This window comes from Stegostoma tigrinum, chromosome 21 (genome assembly GCF_030684315.1).
Source record: "Stegostoma tigrinum isolate sSteTig4 chromosome 21, sSteTig4.hap1, whole genome shotgun sequence".
Classification (NCBI taxonomy): domain Eukaryota; kingdom Metazoa; phylum Chordata; class Chondrichthyes; order Orectolobiformes; family Stegostomatidae; genus Stegostoma; species Stegostoma tigrinum.
This window is the reverse complement of record NC_081374.1, coordinates 21955678-21981012: the sequence shown is the minus strand read 5'-3', so window position 1 is coordinate 21981012 and position 25335 is coordinate 21955678. Positions and strand designations below refer to the sequence as shown.

The window sequence follows — 25335 nt, the reverse complement described above, 5'->3', positions numbered from 1 at the left end:
ATTCTGCTTTCTCTCCATAATCCTGCATGTTGTTCCTTTTCGAATAAAATTATACTCTCCTTCTGAATGCTTCAATTGAACCTGGTGCTCTCCTTGGTTGATGGGGTGGTCATAGTGGTCATGGTTTTGAGGTGGGGAATGCAGAGGATTTGAACAGAATTTGAGAAAGAACCCTTTTTGCTTGGAGGATGTTAAGAATCTGGAATGGAAACCTTAACAATCTTTGAAAAATATTTGGATGAGCACTTGAAATATCATGACATTCAGGAATGTGGGACAAATGCAGGAAACTGGGATTTGTGTATCCTTGGTAGTAGTAGTTGTCCATGCAGACTTGTGGGCCAAAGAGCCCTTTCTGCACTGTATGGATCCATGATTCTATGCCTCCACCACACTCAGGCAGTGTACTTCAGTCCATAACCACTTGCTACATGAAGAAGCTTTTCTCTTGTCACTTTTGCACATTTTGGCACTTTAAATCTGAGTCCACTCATTCTCAATCCTTTTGTTAGTGGGAATAGTTTCTCCTTATCCACTCCATCCAAGCCCTTCAAAATTCTGAATACATTGGTCAGATCTTGTCTCAGCATTTTCCTCTCCCGTCAAGACAGTCCTAACTTCTTCAATCTATTTTCAAACTGAAGCTCCTCACCCTTGGAGCCATTCTTGTGATTTTTTTTTGTACACACTCTAATACCTTCATGCCTTTATAAATAACTTTACAGTTCATTTGCTTTTTGGCATTTATGGTCGTTTCAACTACAATCAGATATTGCTAGGGTTTGCCACTCTCGTACATTTATTGTTAACAACTTGACCAAAAAAAATGCATTCAAAGGAAGCGAGTGAACTCTGACTAGAAATCTAACTGTAACACTTAAACTACTGAATTTTTGATATAAACTGAGCAGATCAAGCTTTACAAATACATTTATTTATCACACACAACTACTAAACACTATGATAATTTTGAAAAGTTCCCTTGTGCAATGTGCAGTTACACATTCCCAGTTATCTCAGAGAAAAGTTGTTCAAATTATCTAAAAACAAGACAGATAAGTGAAGTTAGCTTTTAAAAAAAGTAAACACATTTCTATAGGAACACAGATGATAAAAACACAGAAGGACCTTCATCTCCATTTCTCGCCTATAATTTACCAACACATATTTAACTTTTCAATGAATTCAACATCCAAATTGTTTGTCTTGAATATAACGCATGTCAAGAACAATGATAAAGAGGTTTAATCACTAGCCACCACTCAAAGCAACTATATGATTTTTCTATTACCTGATACAATATTTACAATGCGGTAAGGAATGCCCAAAGATTGGTAAAATGTTTCAGCAGTTCCAATCATCTCCTCAAAAACATCCCATGACTTATTATCATGTGGAGATGCAAAAACAAACTGTTCAATCTGTGAAAACAAAACCAGATTTATGCTAAATTAGATCTCTGCTGTAAATCAATCTTACCTGACCAAATCTACTGATTTACAATTCTGACATACTGTTCACAAATTATTACTGTTAAATGGAATCGTCTGATGTATGCATTTGCTGCTCCCATTGTAAAATTTGTCTTGAGGCAACAAAATATATTTTCTAATTCTTCCATGGGATGTGGGTGTTTCTGGTTAGGCCAGCATCTGCTCCCAATCACAAATATCCTTAAAGAGGTGGAGGTGAGCTTGAGCCATTGTAGTTCATTTGGTGAAGGTTCTTATGCTGATGTTAAGGAGGGAGTTTCAAGATTTTAACCCAATGAAAAAGAAGAAACGTGATACAGTTCCAAATCATGATGGTGCAAGACTTGGGGGAGATTTGAAAAGGCGGTGCTTAATGGCATCTGCTGTCCTTGCCCTTCTGTGTAATAGAGGTTGAGAGTTTGGAAGTGCTACTGGAAGAATCTTAGTGAGCTGCCACAGTGCAACTTGTACAGGGCAAACACTTCTGGCATTGCAGTCAGTGTTAACGGAATGAATGTTTAACGTGATGGATACTGTTCCAATCATTTAGATTGCTTTGTCCTGAATGGTAGGTGAACATTTTGAGTATTGCTGGATTCTTGCAAGAGTATTCCAAAACATTCCTGACTTCTGTCCTGCAGGCTTTGGTAGGTCAGGAGAGAGTTACTTTATAGTGATCAAGATAATTATTTTCTTCCAGTTTTCTTCCCAAACACCACCTTGCTGGCTTAGACACTGCTTATTGGACTACTGATAACTCACTTAAGTGACCATAATTATGTGTTACACTGATTACTGACTGCATTAATAGAATTCAGCATAAGAACCACCCCTCCTGAAATTCTCACGTGTACTTCCAGGAGAAGAATTAGGAGGAGAAACCTTGGCTGACCATTCTTTCTCCTATCACCAAGCCAAACAGTGGTAACCTAGTGTTGGAATGGGTCTGAGATAATGGGAACTGCAGATGCCGGAGAATCCAAGATAGCAATGTTTGGAGCTGGATGAACACAGTAGGCCAAGCAGCATCTCAGGAGCACAAAAGCTGACATTTCGGGCCTAGACCCTTCATCACAGAGGAGGAAGGGGAGAGGGTTCTGAGATAAATAGGGAGAGAGGGGGAGGCGGACCGAAGATGGATAGAGGAGAAGATAAGTGCAGAGGAGAGTATAGGTGGGGAGGTAGGGAGGAGATAGGTCAGTCCAGGGAGGATAGACAGGTCAAGGAGGTGGGATGAGGTTAGTAGGTAGGAAATGGAGGTGTGGCTTGAGGTGGGAGGAGGGGATAGGTGAGAGGAAGAGCAGGTTAGGGAGGTGGGGACAAGCTGGGCTGGTTTTGGAATGCAGTGGGGGAGGGGATGAGCTGGTCTGGTTTTGGGATGCACGGGGGAAGGGCAGATTTTGAAGCTTGTGAAATCCACATTTGTACCATTGGGCTGCAGGGTTCCCAAGCGGAATATGAGTTGCTGTTCCTGCAATCTTCAGGTGGCATCGTTGCAGCACTGCAGGAGGCCCATAATGGAGATGTCGTCTGAGGAATGGGAGGGGGAGTTAAAATGGTTCGCGACAGGGAGGTGCAGTTGTTTATTGCGAACCGAGCGGTGTTCTTCTGCAAAGCGGTCCCCAAGCCTCCGCTTGGTTTCCCCAATGTAGAGGAAGCCACACCGGGTACAGTGGATACAGTATGCCACATCGGCAGATGTGCAGGTGAACATCTGCTGAATATGTAAAGTCATCTTGGCACCTGGGATGGCGGTGAGGGAGGTGGTGTGGGGGCAAGTGTAGCAATTCCTGAGGTTGCAGGGGAAGGTGCCGGGTGTGGTGGGGTTGGAGGGGAGTGCGGAGTGGACAAGGGAGTCACGGAGAGAGTGGTCTCTCCGGAAGGCAGACAAAGGTGGGGATGGAAAAATGTCTTGGGTGTTGGGGTCGGATTGTAGATGGCGGAAGTGTCGGAGGATGATGCGTTGTATCCGGAGGTTGGTGGAGTGGTATGTGAGGATGAGGGGGATCCTCTTAGGGCAGTTGTTGCGGGGGCGGAGTGTGAGGGATGTGTTGCGGGAAATGCGGGAGACGCAGTCAAGGGTGTTCTCGACCACTGCGAGGGGGAGTTGCGGTCCTTGAAGAACTTGGACATCTGGGATGTGCGGGAGTGGAATGCCTCATCCTGGGAGCAGATGTGGCGAAGGTGAAGGAATTGGGAATAGGAGATGGAATTTTTGCAGGAGGGTGGGTGGGACAAGGTGTATTCTAGGTAGCTGTGGGAGTCAGTGGGCTTGAAATGGACATCGGTTTCTAGCTGGTTACCTGAGATGGAGACTGAGAGGTCCAGGAAGGCGGGGGATGTGTTGGAGATGGCCCAGGTGAACTTGACGTTGGGGTGGAAGGTGTTGGTGAAGTGGATGAACTGTTTGAGCTCCTCTTGGGAGCAAGAGGCGGCACCAATACAGTCATCAATGTAACGGAGGAAGAGGTGGGGTTTTGGGCCTGTGTAGGTGCGGAAGAGGGACTGTTCCACGTAACCTACAAAGAGGCAGGCATAGCTTGGGCCCATGCGGGTACCCATGGCCACCCCCTTTGTCTGTTGGAAGTCAGAGGAAGCAGAAAAGTTGTTGAGAGTGAGGACAAGTTTGGCTAAGCAGATGAGGGTGTTGGTGGAGGGTGACTGGTCAGGCCTGTGGGATAGGGAGAAGCAGAGGGCCTTGAGGCCATCTTTATCAGAAACAAAATCTGGGTAGTCCAGCATTACACTGTGTCATATCACACCGTGTAATTGACTGAGCTGTCTTGTATATTTACAAACATTTTGAATCACCTTCTCAAACTGGTGAACACGGAAGATTCCTCTAGTGTCACGGCCATGGGAGCCAACCTCCTGGCGGAAGCAGGTGGAAATTCCAGCATATTTAATTGGAAGATCCTCAGGTTTTAACCATTCATCTCTGTGAAAAGCTGCAATTGGCTGCTCAGAAGTAGCGATCAAGTATTTCTCATCAACTGAACTGTCTTCCGATTTCTCACTGCCTTTTCCAATAACCTGATGAGAAAATGGAGGTTAGCACTTTAGTACAAGAACAGATTTCTGCGCCCCATCACATTCCTTTCAGCATTCAGCTTATCCTATTGAATATAATAAGTTAGCATAAATTAAAAAAGGAAATTGCACTTATTTATAATAATTACTTACCTAAAACACTTAGCACGGGAGTGAAAAATGAAACAGGTATTCAATAGAACAGTGGTTGCTTATTGCTAACCGAGGAAGATATGGAGATGCAGTGGATACACTTAACAGCACAGTGTAACTGTAGATTTAGGAAGGAAAAGTAAATATGGTTGTGGTTTTTACTAAGCACATGGGAAGAGTATAAATCAGAAAAGGGCATACTATTGTTTTACACAGTAATGCACAGTTGTCATTATCAAGCTATCAGAAAGTAAATACTGTTTTTGGGGTTGTATGAAGACAAAGGTACTGAAAAATATTTTGAAGGAAGTTTGTTTTTCTGAATACTTTAAACCAGTAATTACAACAATAAACTGAGACCTACAGGTTCAAGAGGTCTCAACCTAACTCAGAGTCTTCTGCTTTCTGCAACAGCAGTGATGGATTCTGTGTTTTTGTGTTGACAGAGGACATAGTGGGGATTCTCTCTCCCGACTACTACATAGATACTTTTGGTGAAATCTTCTTTTTGGTACTTTCTGCATCTACTTTTACAGTCTGAAATAAAAACATTAAATTCCTAGAAATCATCAGATCTGGTATCATCTAGGGAGATAGAAACTTATTTTATGATTTAATTCTTGAGGACAATCTTTTCGAAACCAGAGTACAGTCAAATAGTGCCAGCAGTTCTATGGTAGCTGAACACTGCAGTTATTTTTGTTATTTCAGCTGAGAAGAGTAATTACCTTCTTATTATTTAAGCATATGAACGGTTCAGTTAAATGTACCGCAGTAACACAATCATTTGCACAAATGCACTCTTCAGGGAGTAGCAATGGACACCAAGGGACAGGAACATACCTGAATTTTTGCTATTCTAATTTATCTAGTCTCCCCTATGATGGTTAAGATTAGTTCAACATCACAAATCTGGGATCTTCCAATCCAAATGGCTCAATATAACATTAGGCAGCACATAATGGTGCAGTTCTGGTTGCCAGGCTATGGTTACGATCATGTCCACGTGTCGCATGCATTCTTCAAAAGGACTTGCTGTTTCACTGAAGCTAATCATTATTGAGTGGCACGGTGGCTCAGTGGTTAGCACTGCTGCCTCACAGCGCCAGAGCCCTGAGTTTGATTCCAAACACAGGTGACTGTCTGTGTGGTGTTTGCACATTCTCCTAGTGTCTGTGCGGGTTTCCTCTGGGTGCTTCAGTTTCCTCCCACAGTCCAAAGATGTGCAGGTTAGGAGGCTTGGCCATGCTAAATTGCCTGTAGTTTCCAGGGATGTTTAGGATAGGTGGGTTAGACATGGAAAATGCAGGAGAAGGGGAATGAGTCGGGGTGGAATGGGCTTGTTGGGCCAAATGGCCTGGTTCCACACTGCAGGGATTCTATGATACTTTGGGTGCAGAGAAGATTTACTAGGATGTTGCCTGGTCTGGAGGGTTTTAGTTATGAGGAGAGGCTGGATAAACTTAGATTGTTTTCACTAGAAAGACAGAGGCAGAGGGGCAACCTGACAGAGGTCTACAAAATTATAAAAGGCATAGATAGGAGTGGATAGTCAGAGGCTTCTTCCCAGATTGGAAAGGTCAACTGCAAGGGAGCACAGGTTCAAGGTGAGAGGCGGAAAATCTAGGGGAGAAGTGCAGGGAAAAGTTTTCACACAGAGGGTGGTGGGTGCCTGGAACATAGTGGAAGCAGGCATATTGGCAACATTTGAGATGTATCTTGAGAGACAAAAAGAATAGGAGGTGAACAGAGGTACAGAAACTGCATACGAGCAATAAGTAGTAGACCTAAGTAAAGATTAGGAATCAGTGCAGGCTTGCTAGGCCAACGGGCCTGTTCCTATGCTGTACTGTATCGTGCATATATATATATATATTAAGCAAGCTATCAGAAGAACCCAAAGCTGCATTCCAAAACAGAATTACAGGAACATTTTGAAATAGTAAGAACTGCTGATGCCAGAGTCAGAGATAACACTGTGTGGAGCTAGAAGAACACACTCGGCCAGGCAGCATCAGAGGAACAGGAAAGTTGACGCTTCAGGTCGGGACCCTTCTTCAGAAATGGGGGAGGGGGAAGGGAGCTCTGAAATAAATAGAGGGGAGGGGTGGGTCTGGGGAAGGTAGGTGGGATGGTATTAGGTGAGTGCAGGTAGGTAATGGTGGGGATTGGTCAGAGCGGTGGAAGGGGTGGATAGTTGGGACAGAAGTCAGGCAGGTTGTGTCAGGTCAAGGAGGTGGGGTTGGTCATGGGATGAGGCGTGGGTGGGGAGATTTTTAAACTGGTAAAGTCCACATTGAGACCATTGGGTTTTAGGCTCCCAAGGCGGAATATGAGGTGCTGCTCCTCCAGTTTGTGGGTGGCTTCATTGTGGCACTGGAGAAGGCCCAGGATGGGCATGTCGCCCAGGGTTTGGGAGGGGGAGTTGAAGTGGTTTGCGACTTGGAGGTGTTATCTTTTGTCGCAAGCAGAACACAGGCGCTCTACGAAGTGGTCTCCAAGCTATTTGTTACTGGATATAGCACTGTCATTGCTGTAGTACCTTATAAAGTTCTTCATCAAACTGACTAAGTTGGGCCACTTCTTGCATTACTTCTTTTCTCATAAAGAATGGCGTATAAAGTGGAGTATAGCCTTGGCTGGACAGGCACCGCAGAGCATACTGGATCAGGGCTTGTTCTAGGAATACCAAAGGACCCTGTAAAAACAGGACTGAAAACATTAAATACAATTCACAGATCATGATTTGATTACTCTTGTAGATAACAATACTTCTAAATGTGAATCTACCAACATCATTTTGCATGTACACAAAGTTGAACCTGAATATCAAGATCAACTAGCTTTTTGTTTTGACCCCTCTTCGGGCAAGGCAAAGTGTATTTAAAGAATACAAGTATTTCACCATTCATACTTAGTAACTATTGCAAAAGGAAACAGACATTAACCTGCACAGCAGGGATCAAAGTTAGTTTACCTTGTCAAAATGAAGAAAAACATACAAAAGCAATCCCCTTACAGGTAGCTGAACATCACAGATATTTTCCTTTTTTGTTCTTAGACTACATAAATATAAATGCAATATGTAGCACCGATAGTTTGCACTGCACACCCTACATATGCAAAAAGGAAATTCAAAAATCAAATATATTTTTAAAAAATAACCTAATTTAGTACATTTTTAAATAATTGTTATAAGCTACAGTAACTAGTCATGGAAAATATATTTTGAAAATATTCTCAGTAATTGCCTCTGCTGTGTTAATAATCCTAATCTCACTGCATATCAAAACATTACAAATCACTGGGTTACAGTTATCCATTCATTCAAACAAGAGTAGATGCTATTATAATTGCAATCATTTTAAACAATAACAAATCACTACGAAAACACTTCTCTTGGTCTCACCAATGGTGATAAAAAAATTTACCCCAGGCAAGCTCTTCCAGATCAGCCAAACCACTTTTTCCTTTAGACATTTCTGGGATTATTATTGAACACTGTCCACAACTGGAAAAATACCTGAAATGTCTGATCAGAAGCAGGTCTCTCTGCTGGTCCTATCTTCCCCATGCCTAGAGATGCAGAGACCAAATGAGTCTCCACTTGTCCCTTCACTCCAGACAGTGCACTCGAGAAACCTCCTGAATTTGGTCAGCTCAGTGTATTTACCCACTGAGCGAGAGTGGGTGTGAGGGGTTTTGGGAATGGAGAAGTCAAGATGGGAAGTTGCTGATAAGTCATTCATTAGTTCACAATCCTTTGTTTACTTTGATTGTGTCCCTAAAATGAGCCTCTTCTGGTAGTGAGATGGAAAGCTAGCCACAGCTGAGATGACAACCAAGATGCTCAGCTTCCTTGATGGCTCATGGCATATCAACTGAATGCTGAGTGGCTGACCTAATTGAGAACAGAATGTACAGATTCAGTCCAGAATCTAGCGCTACCAAGTGACATTTGGTTGTGTCAAAGAGCACTTTCAGATATATAAAAAAAAGAGAAAAAAATCATGAGTAGACATTCAGCACTCTTCTTCCTTTCTCTGGATCGGGGGCCTGCTTTCAAGTCCCAGCTACTTCATAGGTATGTAATAATAAGTGGACAGATAAATTAGAAAATATGTTTCTTTTCTCCAGTCAAGTAGACCATTTTGGGAAGATTACCATTCAAACTGTGTACTTCAAAAGCCGGGTACCAGATTGGGTACCCATAGATTAAATGCTGCCTCAGAAATAAATAAAATTCCTCGATAGTACAGGATGATTTGCTTGCTGACTAGAATACTAACAATTAGGGACTCAGAATCAAATAGTGAAATGTACAGAAAAATCCCAATAGTTTTCTTGGATTCTATTTACTTATACTTTGTGGATTTCACAGATTGCTGCAAGATCTTTACAAAACATTTATTATTTAACCGCTGTCAAACTTACCTTCAAGAAATAGCCACGGCTCCCTGCCACTACAGCTGCCTTCTCTCCTTCAAAGCCATCAACCATTACCACTAGGTCAACATGGGAATACTTTTTCGTGACTGTACAGTCTCCCCACGTTCGCTCTACTTTATTGTCCACGTCCTGTAAAAGGGGGAACATAGGGATCCTCTAAATCTTCTTCATATTCCAAAATTAGATGTAAACTGAACATGCAATTTTTCGATAGTTAACCACACATTATCTCACAGACAGCTAACAATAATTGCTAATCCTTTTACAAATATGATGACTGAATTTGTTTAAGACACTTCTTAGACCTCAGCCAGAGTATTATGTCCAATTGTGGGTTCCACACTATAGGGTGGACAGGAATGCATTGGGGAGAATGCAGAAGTGGTTTAAAAGAATGGCTCCAGGGATGAGCAAATGCAGTTATGAGGATAGACTGAAGAACTTGTGACCGTTTTCTTTGGAGAGAAGCTCAGGGGAGATGTGATAGAGGTTTTCAAAATTACATGCGGGCTGGATAAAGTAGATAGGGAGAAACTGATCCTGTTCGTAAAAGGAACAACAGCAAGAGTGCACAGACTGTGAGGAGACACTTGTTCATTCTGCGAGTAATCAAGGTATGGAATGCAATGTCTAGGGGTATGGTGGAGGAAGGTTCAGTTTTTTTCCCCCAATTCACCTGAGACGTGAGTGTTGTTGGCTGCCAACATTTACTGCCTGCCGCTAGTTGCCGAGAGAAGGTGGTGGTTAGCTGCCTTCTTAAACCATTGCAGTCTATGAGCTGTTAGTAGAGCCACAATGCCTTCAGGGAGGATTCTGACACAGCGTGAGTGAAGGAATGAGGCTGTTGACTTGCCCGCCAAGCTGGCTTGTTCTCGTTCAGACGTTTCGTCACCATGCTAGGTGTCATCATCAATACGGCCTCCAATGAAGTGCTGATATTCTACCCTGGCTGGAATTTATACTGTCAGATCTGTTATGGTGAGTAGCATCATTTCTGGTTTTGATCTGAATGAGTTTGTATATGGGGCCCAATTCTACGTGTTTGTTGATTGTATTACAGGTGGAGAACCATGCCTCCAGGAATTCCCTTGTGTGTGTATATTTGGCTTGGGCTACAATGGTTACCTTACAAGCAGAGTCTAATAACATCGCTTTATTGGAGGCTTAACTGATGATATCACCCAGCATGGTAACGAAATGTCTGAACGAGAACAAGCCAGCTCGGCGAGCAAGTCAACAACCTCACCCACAACCTGAGCTACAGATCTTTGCCAAAACTATAAACAGTGAAGGAATGGCAATATACTTCCAAATCAGGATGGTGAGTGGTTTGGAGAGGAACCTCCAAGTTGTGGTGTTCCCAAGTAGCTGCTGCCTTTGTCCTTCTAGATGGATGTGGTTGTGGGTTTGAAAAGTGCTGTTGAAGGATCTGTGGTGAATTTTTGCACAGCATCTTGTAGATTGTACACCCTGCTGCAACTAGATGTTGGTGGTGGTGGGAGTGGATGAGTATGGATGTAATGCCAATCAAGTGGCTATTTGTCCTGGATGGATCAAGCTTGTTGAACGTTGTTGGAGCTGCACCCAACCAGGCAAGTGGGATAATTCCATCACACTCCTGGATTTGGTGAGTCAGGAAGCGAATTACTTGCTAGAGTATTCCCAGCCTCTGACACGCTGCTTTAGCCACTGTATTTTACATGGCAGGTCCAGCTGAGTCTCTGGCCAATGGTAAACCCCAAAGGTATTGATAGTGGAAGATTAAGTGATGGTAAGACCACTGAATGTCAATGAGTGATAGTTAGATGGTCCCTGATTAGGGATGGTCATTGCCTGGCATTTGTGCAGTACAAATGTTCCTTGTTACTTGTCACTTGTCAGATTAAGCCCGGTTATTGTCCAGATCTTGTTGCGTTTCAATAAGGACTGTTTTAGTATCTGAGGAATTGCAAACGGTTCTGAACACTGTGCAATCATTGGCGAACATCCCCTACTTCTGACCATATGATGGACAGAGGTCATTGCTGAAGCGGCTGAAAATGGTTCGGCCAAGGACACCTCTCTGAGGAACTGCAAAGTTGTCCCAGAACTTAGATGACTGATCTCCAACAAACATGACTATCTTTCTGTATGTCAGGTATGACTTTAACCAGTGGGCAGTTTGCCCATGATACCCACTGATTCCAGTTTTGCCACGGTCTTTGACGTCACATTCGGTCAAATGTGGTTTTGATGTCAAGGACTATCACTCTCACTCATGTCTGGAATTTAGCTCCTTATTCCATGACTGAACCAAGGCTATAAGGAGGTCAGGAGCTGAGTGGCACAACCTAAACTGGACGTCACTGAGCAGGTTGTTGCTGAACGGGTGTGCTTGATAGCAGTGTTCTTGACACCCTCCACCACTTGACTGATGATCAAAAGTAGGCTTTTGGGGCAGTAATTGGCCAGGTTGGATTCACCCTGCTTTTTGTGGACAGGACATAGTTGGGCAATTTGCTGCATTGTCAGGTCGATGCCAGTGTTGCAACTGTACTGGAACAGCTTGGCTAGGGAACCAGCTAGTTCTGGAGTATACGTTCTCAGTACTGTTGCTGAAATGTTGTCTGGGCCCATAGCTTTTGCAGTATCCAGTGCCTCCAACCGTTTTTTGATATCACATGGAGCGATGTAAATTGTCTAAAGGCTGGCATATGCTGGGCACCATTAGAGGCCAAGATGGGTCATCGACTTGGCACTTCCAACTGAAAAATGCTGCAAATGCTGCATATCTTCTGCACTGATTGCTGGTCTCTTCCTTCATTGAGGATGTGGATATTTGTGAAGCTCTTTCTTAAGTTGTAAACTGTTTAACTGTCCACCACCATTCACAACTGGATGTAGTGGGGCTGCAGAACTTAGATCTGACCCATTGGTTGTTGGATCATTTTGCACTGTTTATCAAATGCTGCTTGACATGGAAGTAGTTCTACCGAATTGATACCTCATTTTTGGGTATACCTTGTACTGCTCCTAATATGCTATCCAGCACTCTCATTGAGGGATTGAAGAGGGCCTGGATGATTACTTGGATAAAAATAATATGCAAGTGTAGACGGGGAAAAAGCAGGAGAAGGGGACTAGGTAATGATGCTCATTTGAAGAGCCAATATAGGCACGATGGACTACCAGTCTTACTTCTGCAACCTAACACTTCTGTCATTCCATAAAGATTCCGTTACTTTGTTCCACACTTTCTCTTATTTTCCAAAAAATGATAAATTAAAATGATAGATACCAAAGACAATTTTAATGACTGTTCCAGAATGTGATGTCAAATTTCAATGAGACAAACTAATTTTTTGTCAAATTACATATTCCATATTTTTGTTTATTCCTTCACAAGATGTAAGAGTCACTGGCCACTGCAGCATTTGTTGCTTATCCCTAACTGCTTTTAACAGGGTTATAGTACATTGCTGGAGTCCATGTAGAGTAGGTACACGCACAGTACTGTCAGAGTGGAGTTTCAAGATTTTGACTAGAAGCAACTTTGAAGGAATGCTGAACTAATTCCAAGGCTGGATGTCGTGGGGCTTGAAACAGAACTTGCATGTGGCAGAGATGTCACTTGTATGATGCCTTTCCTTTTAGGCTGTAGAGGCTGCCCAGTTTGTAGGGAGCTAATGAGGAAACCTTCACGTGTTGCTGCACTTCATCTTGTGGATGGCCACACCATGGTCACTGCATCACTGGCAGAGAGGGTGAGTGTTTAAAATGATGGACATGGAAGGGGGTTTGGGAACCAATCAGGTTGTTTTGTCCTTGATGGTGTTGAGCATCTTGAATGTTTCAGAATTGCAATTTCCAGGCAAGGGGGCAGTCTTTTGTCAGACTCCCGACTTATGCCCTGCAGATGGGGGGCAGAATTTGTGGAGTTAGGGGGTGAGCTTTCACATTCAGAATTATGGGTCTCAGCACCATAGTGGTACTGTTACTGGGCTGATAATCTAGATTCCCAGACTATTATTCTGGGGATTATAGATTCAAATCCATCATGGTGGTTAGTAGAATTTGAATTCAATATATCTGTGTACATCTCAGTAATGGTGTCAAACTCATGTCCATTCAGGGAGGAAATCGGCTATCCACACTTTATGGATACACAGTAATGTGTTTACTCTTTACGGCCTTCTGATATGGCTCAGCAGGCCACTCAGTTCAAATGCAATGAGGGACAGATGACAAATGCTGGTTTGTCAGTGATCCAGTCCAGTTTCTGGTCAATTGTAACCCCCAGGAATTGAAGTGGCAGATTATCTAACGATAATGTAATTGAATGTCAAGGGGAAACAGTTAAACAATCATAGAGGTATAGTCTTCTGAAAAAGATCTTAGCTCTCCAATCCTCTCACTAATCTGTTGATGATTATGATAGGCAAATTCATTGGATGAACAAATTACTAGGAGCAACATAGTACATCATGAGTTACTACAGATTCTGTAATCTCCTAACCGTAACTTTGATATACATTACTGATCAGCAATTCCAGTAGTGAAGATATTGAGTCAGCAGCAGCTACTTGCTTCTTTTTGCTTCAATTTTGGAAGGTTAAAGACTGAAGACATAGTATGTATTTTCACATTAGCTTTCTTGGTGAAGCCTTCCTACAGCTCTCATCCTTAGTTCTTTCAAAATTTCCAATGAAGTATATGGAAGTTATTCTTTCAATAAGGTGGATGGGCTTACACAGGACATGCTGATTTTAATCAACATTCTTAATATTCTAGAATATGAGCAATGTGGTGCAGCAGATTTACTTTGCAGTAATTTACTTTATGAAGCAGAAACTGTTTTATCAATATCCTCAGATAGGAAATTTCAATAAACAAGTATGCAAGTGAAACATTTTCCCTTTCTGCCACAAATTCATCCCAAGGTTTGGTCCTGTACCACATGGGGAGAGCCCCACTCTTACGTCTTTCATAGGAACTAGTGCCCAAGACTGATAGCAGTACACACAAAAAGCTCTCTGATTTTCTCAGCACAATCAAGAGAACTGTGCCCAAGCGAAAGCAATTATGCAGGGGAACATTAAAAGTATTACATGATTCAACAATGGAATACCTAGTCCTTTTGCTACCAATGTTAGGAATAGTCATTGTCATATCTATCAACCAGCCTGTTGTTCAAGTTGTACCAAACTTCCAAGTGATTCCGCCAACAACACATTAACAGCAAAAAGAGGTGCTACGATATTTTCAAAAATACTTGTAAGATATATTCCAAAGCATCACACTAACACTATCAATCACTTAATCAAAGAAGGCATTAAGTGGGGTGAATAATAGTGATAAATCTTGTCTCTTTTTTAATAGACTCAGTGAGTCTCTTGTCTATGTCTCTATCGTAAGTCAATACCTTGCTTTAAAAGAGGGGAGTGGTGGTGGGGCATGGTGGCTCAGTGGTTAGCACTGCTGCCTCACAGCGCCAGGGACCCAGGTTCAATTCTACCCTCAGGCAACTGTGTGGAGTTTGCGCATTCTCCACGTGTCTGCATGGGCTTCAACCAGGTGCTCTGGTTTCCTCCCAAAGATGTGCAAGTTAGGTGGATTGGCCATGCTGAATTGCCCATAGTGTTCAGGGATGTGCAGCTTAGGTGAGGTATAGGGGGATGGGTCTGGATGGGATGTTCCAAGGGTCAGATTGAACTTGTTGGGCCAAACGGCCCATTTCCACACTGTAGGGTGATCTCTTTCTATGATCTTTAAAAGTGGTCTACCTGAATGTGAACTCTAAACAGTTCAATTTTCTGCTTTCAGCACACTCTCACATAGTGAAAATAGGATCTTAAAATAGATTGAAGATACATCAAGTCAGTCATAAGATGAGCTTTGACATTACCTCATCATTGCTGATGGGTACGGAGGGATGTAGTATATTACCAATTTCTCTCAGAAAGTCCATCCTTTGCCCTTCTAATTTCAGACGTTCTGCATCACATTTGCTGATAGCTTCATCAATGAGAACCCGTACTTTCTTGATTTGAGTTACACTTAAACCCTGAAAAGTAAAATTTTCTAAATATAAATTGTTTTCAGTTAAACAAACTATTACAAAATATGATTGAATTCTTTGCATTAATCAACTTACATTGTATTGTAATAGAATACTAATTATAACAATGTATAATGTCTACTTGCAATTATATTCTGCCGAGTGCAAATGCAGTAGAGATAATTAACAAAAATAAATTTCAGTGCTAAAAGATAAAATCATTTACTGAGCAAATTCAATAATACGAGTTTTGATGATTTGTTCATGTGATGTGGGTGAATTGATTTCCATCCTTAATTACACTGACAAAGGTGCAGTGAAGTGCCTTCTTGAACTGTCAGATCCTTGGCACACCCACAACGTTGTTAGGCAGGGAGTTCCAGAAATTTGAGCCAGTGAGAATGAAAGAGTAGCGAGGACGGTGCATGGATTGGAGGGGAACATGCAGTCGGTGGTGTGTCCATGCATCTGCTGCCTTGTCCTTCTTGATGGTAGAGGTCACAGGATGAAAGGTATTGACAAAAATGCCTTGAGAGTTACTGCAATGCATAAGGTATATGACAGGTCTTGCTGCTAGTCATTCGTGACAAAGAGATGTTGGAGGTGATGGACGGGGTGCCAGTCAAGTGGGATGCTTTGACCTGGATGTCCAGCTTCTTGAAAGTTGTTCGAATTGCACCAGCCAGGCAAGTGGAGAGTATTCCACTGCACTCCTGACTTTTGCCTCGTAGATGGGGAGACAGCAGCTAAGTTATCTCAGAATTTCTAGCCTCTGACTTGCTATTGTAGCTAGTCTTCACATGGCTGGTCTAATTTGCTTTTAGATCAATAGTAACTCCAAGGACAATAGACAACAGGTGCAGGAGTAGGCCATTCGGCCCTTCGGGCCAGCAACACCATTCATTATGATCATGGCTGATCATCCACAATCAGTATCCTGTTCCTGCCTTATTCCACTATTTTTAAGAGCTCTATCCATCTCTTTCTTGAAAGTATCCAGAGACTTGGCCTCCACAGCCTTCTGGGGCAGTGCATTCCATACATCCACCACTCTGGGTGAAGAGGTTTCTCCTCAACTCTGTTCTTAATGGCCTCCCTCTTATTTTTAAACTGTGTCCTCTGGTTCTGGACTCCGTCATCAACGGAGACATACTTCCTGCCTTCAGATTGTCCAATCCCTTAATAATCTTATACGTCTCAATCAGACTCCCTCTCATTCTCCTAAACTCAAGTGTATACAAGCCCAGTCGCTCCAATCTTTCAACATATGATAGTCCCGCCATTCCGGGAAGTGACCTCGTGAACCTACGCTGTACTCCCTCGATAGCCAGGACGTCCTTCCTCGAATTTGGAGACCAAAACTGCACACAATACTCCAGGTGCAGTCTCACCAGGGCTCTGTACAGCTGCAGAAGGACGTCTTTGCTCCTCTACTCAATTCCTCTTGTTATGAAGGCCAGCATGCCATTAGCTTTCTTCACTGCCTGCTATACCTGCATGCTTGCTTTCATTGACTAATGTACAAGAACACCCAGATTTCATTGAACTTCCCCTTTACCTAACTTGACTCCATTTAGATAGTAATCTGCCTTCTTGTTCTTGCCACCAAAGTGGATAACCACACATTTATCCACATTAAACTGCATCTGCAATGCATCCACACACTCACCTAGCCTGTCCAAGTCACCCTGTATTCTCATAACATCTTCCTCACATTTCACCCTGCCACCCAGCTTTGTGTCATCAGTAAATTTGCTAAATATTACTTATAATGCCTTCATCTATATCATTAATGTATATTGTAAATAGCTGTGGTCCCAGCACCGAACCTTGTGGAATGCCACTGGTCACTGCCTGCCATTCCGAAAGGGACCCATTTATCGCTACTTTTTGCTTCCTGTCAGCCAGCCAATTTTCAATCCAAGCCAGTAATTTTCCCCCTATATCATGTGCCCTAATTTTGTTCACCAATCTCCAATGTGGGACTTTATCAAAGGCTTTCTGAAAGTCCAGGTACACTACATCCACTGGCTCTCCCTTGTCCACCTTCATAGTTACATCCTCAAAAAAATTCCAGAAGATTAGTCAAGCATGATTTCCCCTTCGTAAATCCAGGCTGACTCTGACCTATCCTGTTACTGCTATCCAAATGATTCGTAATTTCATCTTTTACAATTGACTCCAGCATCTTTCCCACCACTGACATCTGGCTAACCGGTCTACAATTCCCTGTTTTCTCTCTCCCTCCTTTCTTGGAAAGTGGGACAACATTAGCCACCCTCCAATCAGCAGGAACTGATCCTGAAGTTGCTAATGGGTAATACTACTGAATATCAAAAGGTGATGGGTTAGACTCTGTTCGCAATAGTCACTACTTGGCACTTAATGTGCTGCAAACGTTACTGTCACTTGTTAACCCGAACATGAATTTCTTCGGTATCTCAGTACTTATAAATGGCACCAAACATCATGCACTCATTAACAAATATCCCCACCTCTGACCTTATAATGAAGGAAATGTCATTAATGAAGCTATTGAAGGTGTTGGGCCTAGAAGACTATCTTGAAGAACCCCTGCAATAACTGCTTGCAGCTGTGATGAATGACTTCCAATATTCATGACCATCTTCATTTATGCCAGGTATGAATCTAATTGGCAAAAAATTACTAAGTGGGAAGGTGGGTTAATCAATTTCTTCCTTGTCCCTACGTTTCATTTAATCTTACATAGGGTCTTGTTTATTTCCCAAGTTTCAGTTCTGATGAAGAGGCTGCACTGAAATTTTAACCTTTTCCATTTATATGTTTATAGGCTTAGTGTGAATGACCAACATTTTCTATTTTTAACCTAATTGTTTGTTTTAAAAACAAAAGCTAATGACCATTACATTCAACTACAATAGCAAAACAGTCACCTAGTGACTCAGACTCGTAGTATACTCATCGTACAATGTAAAAAAGAAGGGAACGTATCAGACTAAATGCTGCTTTACACTGTTCAGAATGTGAGCTGTTTCATTTAAGAAGAAAGAACAATCAGAAAGAGGAAACTGTTTGTTACTTCCAAGTTCTGGTCGTTGGCTCCAGATGGCATTGGCAGTAGCTTAGGAGTAAGGCGCAATGCCACCCTGTAACTACAAGCAGCAAACTAGGTCATAAAGATAGAAACTACAAGTAGAAAATCAAGGACAGAAATTAGCTAAGCACAAAAAAGAATAAAGGATTCATTTATTTATACTCAGGTTAACACTTTAATGGACTCACACTTAAATTTGATCACAGCGGGGGTTAATTCTTGCCGAAAAAATGTAACTGCATTTTTAAAAAATTACAGCAAAACCTGTATTGCATCAATAATGGTTGAAATAGAAGACAAAAACTGAATCAGTGCGACTCACACTTAAAACTTCAGCATTGAGATCATCAAGGTTTTGTGAACTTTGTGGCAGAGTATCGCTTTCACCAATAGGCTCCTTGCGCTGTCGAAAAAAACTGAGCTATAAAAACTGAAATAGTTTTATAATTACATATGGATGCACATTAAACAGTCACAAATCTGCTTAACAAAATTTGCTTACTGAGTTAGATGCAAGTATATCTCAGTCCAATTATTCAAATTATGATTCACAAGGATCACCAAATGTTTTACTTGACAATACACAATTTGATCAAACCTCATTCATTGAGCACACTAGCATATGAAGTTATAACCTGCTGAAAGTAAAGGATATCACTGCCTGGACTCCAGAAAGAACTGCTATTATTAATAATCACATTGGGTACATTCATGGAAGCAATTTGCTAATTTATTCAAAATTTAACTGCTAATTCCACATGACACATTACAGACATCAAAATGATAATTTATCACAGGCTTTTTCTTGGGAATCAAGGTCAATGATATCAGTGAATATAAATCCTTGGCACTGCTGTATCACTCCTATGTTAGAGTTAGAAGATCATAAAATGAAGCACAACTCTATAAGTTTAAACATACAATCCAGGCAGCCACTTTTGTAGTTTTTTTTGTAAAAAAAAAATCGAGGTTTTGAATTCCTTTTCAAGGCGAATTTAAACAATTCCGTAGCAGTACTAAAGTCTCACTAAAGTCTATGCAGACAACATCCACTGCCCTACTCTCATCCATCCTCTTGGTTACCTCTTCAAAAAACTCAAAGATTTGTCAGACATAACTGCCTGCGCACAAATCCATGCTGGCTATTCAGAACCTCGATTTAATTCTGTGCAATAAAAAACTACAAAAGTGGCTGCCGAGATTGTACGTTTAAACTTCTACAGTTGTGCTTCATTTTATGATCTTCTAACTCTGACACAGGAATGATACAGCAGAGCCAAGGATTTATATTTACTGACATCATGGGGATCTTGATTCCCACTAAAGGAAAACAAGTCAGGTCTCCTAATCTACATTTATCCCTCAATCAAAAGCACTAGATTACATGACCGATTTTCTTGTTGTTAGGAGTGTTTTGTCCATAGAAATGGGTTACCTATTTTACAATTACCAGGTTTAACTATTTTACAATTATGACTTTCACTTCAATACCTGTGAAGCACTTGAGAACGTTGACAAAATATGAGAGCTGGTATAAGACTAAAAATTCATCCTCTTTCTTGTTGTCATGCTATTTATTTGTCACTCCAGTAAGATAGCTCATTATATAAACGATCCGCTACAAATCAACATTACAACACTGAATGGAGGCCATTATTGATGACTGGTGTGACCTGGTGATCATAAAGTTATACAAGCTTAAGTTACCTTCATTTTCTCCCCGATTGTTTTACTGCAAAGATTTTTCAATTTGTTTAAGTTATCGACACGGAACCGACCTGGTTAAAAAGAGAAAGGCATAAGCACAAATAATACAATTGTATGTATAACTGAGGAGAAAGAAGCATGAACATACCAGAATAGTGGAAAGCACTGGATTGAAGATGCTATTTTTGATTTATATCGTGAAATTATTTGGTAAAAATCTAATTTAAATAAGCTGTTGGTGCACTCTGAAGTAAACTCTCAAAATTGCCTTCTTTAGATTTTTTTTCCTTCCACAGACAATGAGAGAGAATACTGAAATAATTATATTTAAGTGGCGGATTTTATCAATTTGAAATTAAACATTTTAAGGACCAAAGAACATTGAATGTCCAAGAATAACTTTTTGCTATTGAAACGTTTCTCCTCAATGTTTACTGAGGAGAGAATCATGGATGCTAAGGCAACAAGGGAAGCAAGTGTGGATGTTGTGGGCTGCACACACATTATCAGAAAGGAGGTGTTTACAGCCTTGAAGTGCATTAAGGTGGCAAAATTCCCTGGGCCTGATCAAGTCCACCCTTGGACACTGTGGGTGGCTACAGAAGAAATTGCAGAGGCCCTTGCAGAGATTTTTGCTTCATCTTTAGCCACTGGTGAAGTTCCAGAAAACTGGAGGCTTGTTAATATTATTCAATTGTTTAAGAAAGGTAGCAAAGGCAAGCCAGGGAACTACAGGCCAGTGAGCCTGACATCAGTGGTAGGCAAGATATTGGAAAGGATACCAAGTGAAAAGATCAACAAACATTTGGATAGTCATGGTCTGATTAGGAATAAGCAGCATGGATTTGTGTGCAGGAAGTCATGTCTGACAAATCTTTTAGAGTTTTTTTTGAAGAGGTAACCAAGAGGATGGATGAGAGTAGGGCAGTGGATGTTGTCTGCATAGACTTTAGTGAGCCTTTGACAAGGTCCTGCATGGCAAGCTAGTCATTAGAGTTAGGTAGCATGGGATCCAGAGAGCACTAGCAAATTAGCTTCAAAATTGGCTCAATGGTAGGAATCAGAGTGTAATGGTTAAACATTGTTTCTCAGACCGGAGGCCTGTGACTAGCAGTGTGCCACAGAGGTTAGTTCTGGGACCTTCATTATTTGTTAATTACATAAATGATCTGGATGGGAATGCACAAGGCATGTTTAGTGAATTAGGAGGTATCGCTGATAGCGAAAATGGTTATCAAAAATTACACAGGGATCTTGATCAGATGCGGAAATGGACTGACGCTCTAGGTCATAGGTTCAAATCACAGTGGCAAACGCAATTCAATAGAGATTAAGTGTGAGGTGTTGCACTTTGGGAAGTAGGACATATATTGTATAAGGTATGAGGAGTGCTGTGGAACAGACAGACCTAGGAGTACAAGTACAGAGTTCAGTGAAAGCAGCGTGGCAGATGCACAGGGTGGTGGAGAAGACATATAGCATGCTGGCTTTCATCAGTCAGGGCACTGAGTATAAGAACGTTATAGTACAGTTGTATAAGTCGTTGGTGAAGCCACACTTGGCAGTATTGTGCATAGTTTTGGTCACCTTGTTATAGGAAAGACATAGTTAAAATGGAAAGAGTGCAAACAAGATTTACAGGGATGTTGCCAAGACTAGTAGGCCTGAGTTATAGGGAGAGGTTGGCCAGGACAGGACTTTATTCCTTGGAATGTAGGAGAATGATGGGTGACCTTATTGAGGTGTACAAAATCATGAGGGGCATAGACAGGATGAATACATATAGCCTTTTTCCCACGGATTGGGAACTGAATATGAGAGAGCAGAGATTTAAGGTGAGAGGACATAGACTTAAGAAGGACCTGAGAGGCCAATTCTTCATGCAGATGTGGTGCAAATATGGAATGGATTGCCAAAGAACGTGCTTGAGGCAGGTATAATAGCAACATTTTAAAAATATTTTCATTGGTACATGGATGAGAAGGGTTAAGAGGGATAGGGGTCAAATTCAGGCAAGTGGAAATAGCTCAGTGAGCACCAGGGTCACTATGGGCCAGTTTGGGCTGAAGGTCCTGTTTCCATTCTGTATCACTCGATGACTCTATGATATTATGGCAGATGAGAAACAGGGCTTTGGAAAACATCTTAAAGGAAATAAAAGAAGGTTGAGTGATGGAAAAGTTTATTAAATAAAGGACCTCAGTAGTAGAAGGTACAGCCACTAATGATGGAGGAAATAAAATTAGGAATACTAAAGGCTGCCACTGGTGCAGTGCAGAGTTACTGATTACAGGACTTGGGCAGGGCAAGAATGCCATTTTTTTTTATACTGAGGATTTATTTAACTGGGACCAAATTTACGTTGGTGAACATATTATTAGAAATAAATTCATATGTAAATTAACATGGGCTACTGAATCTTTAGCTGACATGGTTCATTAAAGCATAATAGTCTATAAATGAAAGTCTCTATGCCTGAATGCTGAACACATTCATTAATTCTTGTTAGTGAGCATTAACGTTTAGGAGCAACCACAATTTGGAAGAAAAACATTTAGAAAAATTGAAGCAGGATTGTACTATCTGACGTGCACCTACACCCAACTGCTTCACACACAAATAATTAATATTCATTTCTGTGCAATATCTGTAAAATCTTCTTCAAACATTTATTTACTTCATGTCTATTTGCTTCTAATATCCTCCACAACACAACCTTACTAGACACAAGATCTTTCAGGGACAGGTACAATGGCAACAGAAAGGAAATTAATTATGCCTGGGAATGCATTTTGAGATTTTACTCAGAGGGAATTAAAAGTGATGGGTCGAAGGCCCTGTCATTGCAATACAGCAGCAAATTACTGCAGACACCGAAATCTCGACTGTAAACAAAAAATTCTGGAGCTGGAGCTCCCAGCGGGTTGTGTAGCATCTAAGGAGAGAAAGCAAGCTGACATTTTGAGTCTAGATGTTTCTCAATCACAGCACTTTAGCTCTGATGGAGAGTCATCCAAATTCAAAATGTTAGCTTGCTTTCACTCCACAGAGGCTGCCTGACCCGTTGTGATCTCCAGCAATTTTGTTTTCAGTCTGTCATTGTAATATATTAGTTTGCTAAATTTAAATGATTCCAGCTGACCACATATCAGTTATCCCATCAGAAAAGAATCCCAGAAACTTAAATGTAAAGTCAGAAATAAACAGTTATGGCAAAAGACTGCAGTAAAAAAAACTCTCTTGAAGGTAAAACAAAAATTTAGCTTGCTTGAGATTGCATCAGCCTCCGAAAGTCAATGGCAGACACCCTGTGGAACCACATGGTTACTACATCAAGGTAATTGCATCGCTGAATACAACTACCAGCAAGTGTCCAACAGACAAGTATTTCACAAAAGGTCCATCCTCCATTAGTAAAGAGCACTGCAACACTTTTCAATAGTTCACCATTTCACGTTACTTATTACTGGCATAAAGTTGTGCTTTTAATTTTGAAAGGACTTATGATTAGACACCACTTAAAAAAACTGTGACAATGACAACAAATATTAAGGGCATATTTTCACTGTATCTACTGATCTGAAGGCATGATTACAACAAATTAGGTTTGAGCATGGCAATATCCTTACCTGATTTCTGCCTAGTTGGAACTCTAATTATTCTGTATGCATGCTGCAACAGCATGTGTCAAGTTCTCTTTCTCACTACCTAGAAATATAATTATTTGGCAACTGCACGCTAATGAATCACTGTATGCACTGAAATGAGTTCGGCTCCAAAGATTCAACAGTAGATCAGCACTCACATAAACACAAAATACTGCAGATGCTGGAATTCTGAAACAAACAGAAAATGCTGAAGAAATTCAGCAAGTCTGGTCACTTTTGTGAAGAAAGAATCAGATTTAGTGTTTTGAGCCCGATATGACTTCTTCAGAGTTCTGTACACATCAGACGAACTCTGTTTCTCTCCCCAGGGATGCTACCAGATCCAATCAGTGCCTTGAATCACAGAATCAGGTTTGAAAATAATCTCGATTTTCACCTCTCCACACAAGTACTGTGATCAGTAACTTTCTGAGTCCAATACTGAACCTACCATTGGTATAGTTTAGAACCCTCGCTCGTCTTCAGATCTGGGGACCTGTCATTAATTATTTCAAAAACGGTAGTGACAAAGGGCTGAGGTTATGTGAGTCAGGTTGTTGTTGATAGCCCACCCTCAGTCATCTTCCCATTCAGGGTTTGACAAGTCTGCAAGCACGCACGCATGCGCAGCAGCCCCAGCCCACATTCATCATTCGAAGGGCTCGGATCAGCCCTCCTTGGGTTAGAGGACAGGGACGCGGACGGCATCCCCTCTCCTTTCCCCACATCCCTAGGCCTTGTTAAAGACTCCTAACCAATCACAGTCGCACCGACACCCACACTTCCTCCATTCCGAGTCCGCCTCCACCAACTTATCCACCAGCGACACGTCTTTGAAGCGGTTCACTTGGTTTTCCCGGACTTTCTCGGGGTCTCCCCCCTTGTCCTTGCGGAACAGGTCCAGGTCCAGTACCATGCCGACAAGACGGCTTCACCGATCAACACCGGCAATCCAGCTCCTCACTTCACTCAAGCAGCTACCACCAACCGCCGGGCATGTGCAGAAGCACTGTCCACATCGGGCATGCGCACATACACGGAGAGCCTCCGGCTTAGTCCTGGCAACCGCTCCAGACAGCGCCACCAGCAGGTTCTTGGCCGTAACGACATGAAGTGCTGCAATCAGATGCTGCAATGCTCCTACGTTCTGTAGCGTTACTGTTCCGGAAGGTGAAGTCAAGACATACAATTGAAAGAACAGTTACCGGCGGTGGCCGGAAAGCAGATTTGAGGTTGCAATCTGCTCACTCACTCATGAATGGCAAAGCAGAATCGAGGGGCTGAAAAGCATACTTCTGCTCCTTTTTTGTATAAAAATTACAAATACATTCTTGCATATGAGATCATGTACTAATATAGAAACAAAGAAAATGCTGATGGTACACAGCGTTTTTAAAAAATTTAAAAAAGTTAACTTGTTTTTTTTCATAATAATGTTATATAATGTTTCCTTTAATCAGATGCAGCTGGTTTTATTCACTCATGAGATGAGCTTCTCCTAAAATGCTGTTTGGCCTGCTGTGTTCATCCAGCTCTACACCTTGTTCTCAATGTGTTGAGACAGTGACTGTTATTCCCCATTCATATTGCCCCTGAGAAGGTGGTGGTGAGCTGCCTTCTTCAACCACCGCAGTTTAGTTGCTGTCAATTGATCTACTGTGTCTTTAGGAAAGCAATCCCAGGATTTTGACTCAGAAATATTGAAGAAACGGTGATATATTTGCAAGTCAGGATGGCAAGTTGGAGGGGAACTGGTGCTAATCT

The 25335-nt window shown here is 41.7% G+C and overlaps 1 protein-coding gene across 1 annotated transcript in view; it reads right to left on the bottom strand.

Moving 5' to 3' along the window:
• Nucleotides 1-24599, bottom strand: part of sars1 (seryl-tRNA synthetase 1) — a 30627-nt gene extending 6028 nt beyond the window's left edge. Inside the window, exons 1-8 of the mRNA XM_048553598.2 lie at nt 24352-24599; nt 19925-19995; nt 18540-18620; nt 14989-15147; nt 9090-9233; nt 7198-7353; nt 4284-4505; nt 1292-1421 (exon numbers count right to left, since the gene is read on the bottom strand). Of these exons, the coding sequence (XP_048409555.1) occupies nt 1292-1421; nt 4284-4505; nt 7198-7353; nt 9090-9233; nt 14989-15147; nt 18540-18620; nt 19925-19995; nt 24352-24487 (1099 nt within the window). The 5' untranslated portion in view covers nt 24488-24599. The remainder of the gene's footprint in view (nt 1-1291; nt 1422-4283; nt 4506-7197; nt 7354-9089; nt 9234-14988; nt 15148-18539; nt 18621-19924; nt 19996-24351) is intronic.
• Nucleotides 24600-25335: the final 736 nt, after the last annotated feature.